Here is a 6,000-nt window from a genome sequence, read left to right on the forward strand (position 1 = left end):
CGAAATAAGCAGTGGGAACAGCTGTCCCCATCGCATCCCTCTCATCCCCCACCATGTTACCTCCGCCTGCTCCGTGCCCAACCCCAGATTTCCCCCGTACGGTCGTGAAAATGCCCTTTTTCCAGCCAAGTGCACCAGTGAATCCCCCACGATTCCAGGTCTCCGCAGAACCTGAGGAAGCACAGAGGGGAGGGGAAAAGACCCGGTTGTAGGAGTTCTAGGCTAACGTGTTCTGGCTCCCTGCCAGGTCCGGTCTAATGTATCCCCGGTAACTGTCAGATTTCCACCGCCCAATCTCTGTATTCTGGTTATTGAGAGCCCCAAGCGCGCAGCCTCTGTCGCTGCCCCAATGCTAAACGAATGTGTTCCGTACTGTCCCTCTTCCATCCCTAGTTCCTTGAGGCACTTGCGAAAAATGCACACGAACTGCAATCTCGACACTGCCCCCCCCCCCCGTCCTCATGCACCAGCAGTGGCACCCCTTCCTTTGGCCTGCGGTTCAGGTATTCTCCTACTGCTTTTACCGGACAGGTCGAGTTCCCTGGTAAGCCCTTCAGCGTGATCCATGCCTCCCATCCTGCCTGATCTGTCTCTGACTAGCGAATTAGCAGGCTCTGCGCCCCTCCTGCTAACCTTACATCTGCCAGCTGCAAGCCCCCCCCCCTCCTTGTTTGGACGCGCAAACCAGCTCCCCCACCCGCAACGCTGCGAAGAATGCCACCACGAATGTGCCCTAAAGAGCGTGGCTTCAAAGCTGGAGGAGAATACCACATCCATGACGCACACCAAGCCCCTAGAATCGCTGGTGTCACTGGTCTTCTGCTATCCCTGGTGGTTGCTCCCCTAACCATTCCCACCAGCGCCCTTTTCACTATGAAGTTCTTGGTCGAGTCTACCCTGCCGTTCAGCCTTAAGAAGAAGGATATCTCTGCCATCTTTCTACCAATGGTCCCTCCTGCCAGACCCCTGTCTTTTAAGCCCAACATGTAGCTGAGCAGCGTGTCCGCGTCTGAGGAATTCGCTCCCGCTGCCCCTTCGTATACTATAAAGTCCCGCCATGCTGCTGTGTATGCCCCCCACGTACCCGGGGTGAGTGATGTCCTGACTAACTCCATCACGCCGCTGACCCCAGCTCCCACAAGGCCGCTGGGCACTGCTCGCCGTGAATCTCCGCCCCTGGTGCCAAACTCCGAAACTGCTCCATCTGCAAACGTGATAATGCATCAGCTATGCTGTTCTCCACCCCTGGTACATGCCTGGCCCTGAATGCGATGTTCAGCTGCAGACACCGCAGCATGAATTGCCGCAGTAGCGCCAGCACAGGTGGAGACCGTGATCCGAAGTTGTTCAGCGCCTCCACTATGCCCATATTGTCTGACCAAAACATAACCTACCGGTTAGCGAACCGGGACCCCCCTAAGTGCACAGCAACTAACAGTGGGAACAGTTCCAGGAATGTCAGGTTTTTGATAAGGTGGATCCTCTCCATTCTACCGGCCATGCCTCTGTGCACCATGCCCCCCTGAAATATGCGCAAAAACCCACTGCTCCAGATGCGTCGGTGAAGAGCTGCAGCTCGGAGTTCCAAACCGGCTGTCCCCACCATAACGTCTTCCCGTTGTATTTACCAAGAATTCGAGCCACACCACCAAATCCCTCCGGATCTCCTCTGTGACTCGAATGAAGTGGCTGGGGTGTTTTACTCCTCCTGTGGCTGCAGAAAAACACCTGGATAACACCCTCCCTACCGGCATAATGTGTGCTGCAAACAACAGGTGGCCTGTCAGGGACTGAAAATGCCGTACTGAGGTCTTTCTTAGCCGCATAAACTCCTTGATCATCTTTTCTAACGCTACTAGCTTCTCGGGAGGCAACCTGTATTCCCTTTGGATGGAATCTATCTCTATGTCCAGGAAACTCAGGGTGGTGGTGGGCGCCACGGTCTTCTCGGCCGCCAGCGGAACCCTGAATTCGTGAGCCATGGCTGAAAATTGACCCAGCCATCTGGCGCACAAACGGGACCCTTTGGGCCCCACAAATAGGAAATCATCTACAAGATCCCTACTGCCTGCACTCTTTCCCGGACCACCCATTCCAGAAATGTGCTGAAAGTTTCGAAGTAGAAACATGACAGTGCACACCCCATTGGTATATGCTGTGTGTGTGTGTATTTTTTTTATTGTGGGTAGCGGGGGTGGGTGAATGGGGTATTAGCCCCAACGGTGCTTGTTTAGGGCTTGCGGGGGGGTAGCGGGAGGACTTAACCCCTTCATGACCGTAGCGGTATTAACTGCTACGGTCGTGAAGGGGTTAAGTGCACCCGCAACCCCCCCGCAAGTCCTAAACTCACACCAAGGGCCAAATACCCCCCTCACCCATCCCCACTACCCACAATAAAGCGGGCAAGGTGGGTTAACCCCTTCATTGCCTTAGCGGCTATCCGCTATGGTAATGAAGCAGCATTTCTGTATTTTTAATAATATTGAGCAGGAGCAGGGGGGGTCCCTGAGCATTAACTTCTGGCTCAGGGAACCCCCTGCTCACTGTACAATATTATTAAAATACAGAAATGCTGCTTCTTTACCATAGCGCATAGCCGCTAAGGTAAAGAACGAGTGTTTATTTATACTGTATACTGTATGTGTTTTATTGATACTGTACATGTGCAGAGGGTCTCCAGAGCAGAACCGCACTGGTTTCAGGTCTGGGGACCCCCTGCTTCCCGAGATACAGGCCCCTTTAGGGGGTGCCGGTATCCCTCTGCTCTGCTTGGTTTACAGGCCGCGATCATGTGGTCGGGCCCTTTAAACCAAGCAGAGTGATACCGGCACCCCCTAAAGGGGGCTGTATCTCGGGGAGCAGGGGGTCCCCAGACCTGAAACCAACGCGGTTCAGCTCCGGAGACCCCCTGCACATGTACACTATCAATAAAAATGTATTTCAAATGTATTTATTGTCATTTATTTATTTATTTATTTAGATTTATTTATTTATTTTTTGGCGGCTGCTGTGTGTGTGTGTATTTTTTTTATTGTGGGTAGCGGGGGTGGGTGAATGGGGTATTAGCCCCAACGGTGCTTGTTTAGGGCTTGCGGGGGGTAGCGGGAGGGCTTAACCCCTTCATGACCGTAGCGGTATTAACTGCTACGGTCGTGAAGGGGTTAAGTGCACCCGCAACCCCCCCGCAAGTCCTAAACTCACACCAAGGGCCAAATACCCCCCTCACCCATCCCCACTACCCACAATAAAGCGGGCACGGTGGGTTAACCCCTTCATTGCCTTAGCGGCTATCCGCTATGGTAATGTAGCAGCAATTCTGTATTTTTAATAATATTGAGCAGGAGCAGGGGGGGTCCCTGAGCATTAATTTCTGGCTTAGGGAACCCCCTGCTCACTGTACAATATTATTAAAATACAGAAATGCTGCTTCTTTACCATAGCGCATAGCCGCTAAGGTAAAGAACGAGTGTTTATTTATACTGTATACTGTATGTGTTTTATTGATACTGTACATGTGCAGAGGGTCTCCAGAGCAGAACCGCACTGGTTTCAGGTCTGGGGACCCCCTGCTCCCTGAGATACAGGCCTCTTTAGGGGGTGCCGGTATCCCTCTGCTCTGCTTGGTTTACAGGCCGCGATCACGTGGTCGGGCCCTTTAAACCAAGCAGAGGGAAACCGGCACCCCCTAAAGGGGGCTGTATCTCGGGGAGCAGGGGGTACCCAGACCTGAAACCAACGCGGTTCAGCTCCGGAGACCCCCTGCACATGTACACTATCAATAAAAATGTATTTTAAATAATTTTTAATGTGCGGATGTTTGCGCAGAGAGAGAGCAGCGGATCTCTCTCTGCTGCAAACACATCTCGCCCCCGCCGCCCATACAGTAGTATCATTTATGTATGTGCATATACAGTACTGTATGTGTACAGTACTGTATGTTAGGGCTTATAGGGGTTGTTGTTATACAGTATATATATATATATATATATATATATACTGTGTATATACAGTACTGTATATATATATACTGCATTACAATTCATGAATTTATGCCATCTGGTGGACACGCGAAGCATTGCAGCTTATTAAATCCTGATCATTATCATTTAACAGATCAGGCCCCCGTGAGCCAGGCATGAACCGTGGCTGGGAAGGCAAACGCAACGGGGCTTGTCAGAGGTGAGGAGCGGCGCATTCCAGGTATCTGCCAGGTACAAACTGGGCATTTGCTCGAATAAAGTGTGTCGATGCTGTAAGCAGAGGTCAACAAAGTAGTTCCCTTCCAACCTGCACCCCAATAGATGGAAACAGTCTGGGTGTACCGGCAAGAGCCTGAAAGCCGACTTAATGTCCGCCTTCCCCATCAGTGCTCCCTGTCCCATCTGCCCCACCAGCGCCGCCACCTGGTCAAAAGTGGCATGGCTCACTGAGCATAATTCCCTATCTATCTGGTCGTTGACCGACGACCCTTTGAGGTAGGATAGATGAACTCCCGTTCCTCCTTCTTGGGAACCACCCCCAGTGGTGACACCCTCAGGTTGCTAAGAGGAGGTGACCTGATAGGGCTTGCCATCCTGCCCAACTCAATCTCCTTTTCGATTTTCTCCCTTGCTACCGCCCCGTTCAGCCTGACTGACTTTAAGTTCCTCTCACCGGCCCCCCTATCCCCGGAACCCACCTGATTATCGAAAGGGATCCGGAAACCCACCCTGAACCCATCCCGAAATAACCCGCTGCCTCCTTATTGGGGTATTTTTCCAGCCACGGCGCCATTGCCTCGGCCAAAATTGGCGTACGTGCCATCCTGCCCACCCTGCTGTCCTGCTCCCCTAAACCCCTTATTGTCTCTTTTGAAGCATTTAACCTTGGGGTGCTGGCCTCCACACCCGGCACAGGTATGTTGGAATCGACAATTGTCGAATCTGCATTTGGCCTCGTTGAAGCCCCAACACACTCCTGGCTGCTTATTGGATGCGCGTCCCTTCCCCGCTGCGCGTGCCTGAAAACCCCTGCCATGTGCTCCAAATACAGATCGACGTCCTTACAATTCCAAGTTACCACTCCTTTATTAGCCGCCATACTCCATCTAAAATCCTCGTTGTAACTCCATCAGCGCATACCCTCGTGTTTTTGAAACACTCTCCTGATTGTGTCCTGGTACTTGAACAAGGCAGAGCTTAACTGTGGCTCCTTTTCGCCCGCTATGCCCACCAATATCCCGAATGCCTGTGACAAGTTGGAAAAGTGTGCGGGAACAAACGTTTTTCAACGTCCTCCTTCCTAGCCTCCAATTTCTTGTCTGATTTAGCTACTGCCTCGTTATACCCCGGAAGTAGAGACAGTATGTCGACGTAATCTCCCGCCCAAATAGTTTCTTTGACCTCTGGTGATAAATGTGACCCCAGTGATCGCAAAACTGCAGTGTACGAGTCTCCGTATGCCGTATCCGTAAACCGTTTTGATGTTGCCCCAGTCCCCGCCCCTGTGGTTTCAGCCAAACTCCCCCCTTGCCCCAACAATTTGTTTGTGGCTGAACCCACTCCTACTACGCCAACTGCCGCCACCTGGCCCTTTCCCTGTTCGTGTGCCTGCGCGGGCCCTACCGCGGTTGCCGCCGCTTCCTGACTGACTGGCAGTGCGGTGCTATCTACGCACCCCCTGGGGCCTTCGCTCCCTCCAGCCACCAGCCCAGGTCCCTGAGTTGCTGATACTGGTCTTGCCCCGGCCCTGCTAATGCCCTCTTGCGCTTCGCTTGACATCCTAAGCCTGCTGCCAATAACGCCACCTGGACGCCCTTTACTACCGCGTTGATCAATCTCGCCTCGGCATCGTTCGTCCCCCCCAAGTCCGACAATGGCGTCGTTGGAGAACTGGCAATGCCTGGCAAGGTACCATCTTCCTTGTTTGCACCTGACTTTTTGCGCTTACCTTGTGACGCCCCCGTCCCCGTCGGCGATGCGAACCGCCTGTCGGGATCAGCCCCCGGGCGCGCTCCCTTCT

The 6,000-nt window shown here is 52.9% G+C and overlaps 1 protein-coding gene across 1 annotated transcript in view; it reads right to left on the bottom strand.

The window, feature by feature from the left end:
• The window catches only part of LOC142486795 (uncharacterized), a 66,452-nt gene extending 65,876 nt beyond the window's left edge, over nucleotides 1-576 (bottom strand). The window contains exons 1-2 of the mRNA XM_075585291.1: nucleotides 525-576; nucleotides 61-171 (exon numbers count right to left, since the gene is read on the bottom strand). Of these exons, the coding sequence (XP_075441406.1) occupies nucleotides 61-171; nucleotides 525-576 (163 nt within the window). The remainder of the gene's footprint in view (nucleotides 1-60; nucleotides 172-524) is intronic.
• Between the last annotated feature and the right edge of the window lie 5,424 nt (nucleotides 577-6,000).

The sequence above is a fragment of the Ascaphus truei genome, chromosome 1, assembly GCF_040206685.1.
Source record: "Ascaphus truei isolate aAscTru1 chromosome 1, aAscTru1.hap1, whole genome shotgun sequence".
In the NCBI taxonomy this organism is placed as follows: domain Eukaryota; kingdom Metazoa; phylum Chordata; class Amphibia; order Anura; family Ascaphidae; genus Ascaphus; species Ascaphus truei.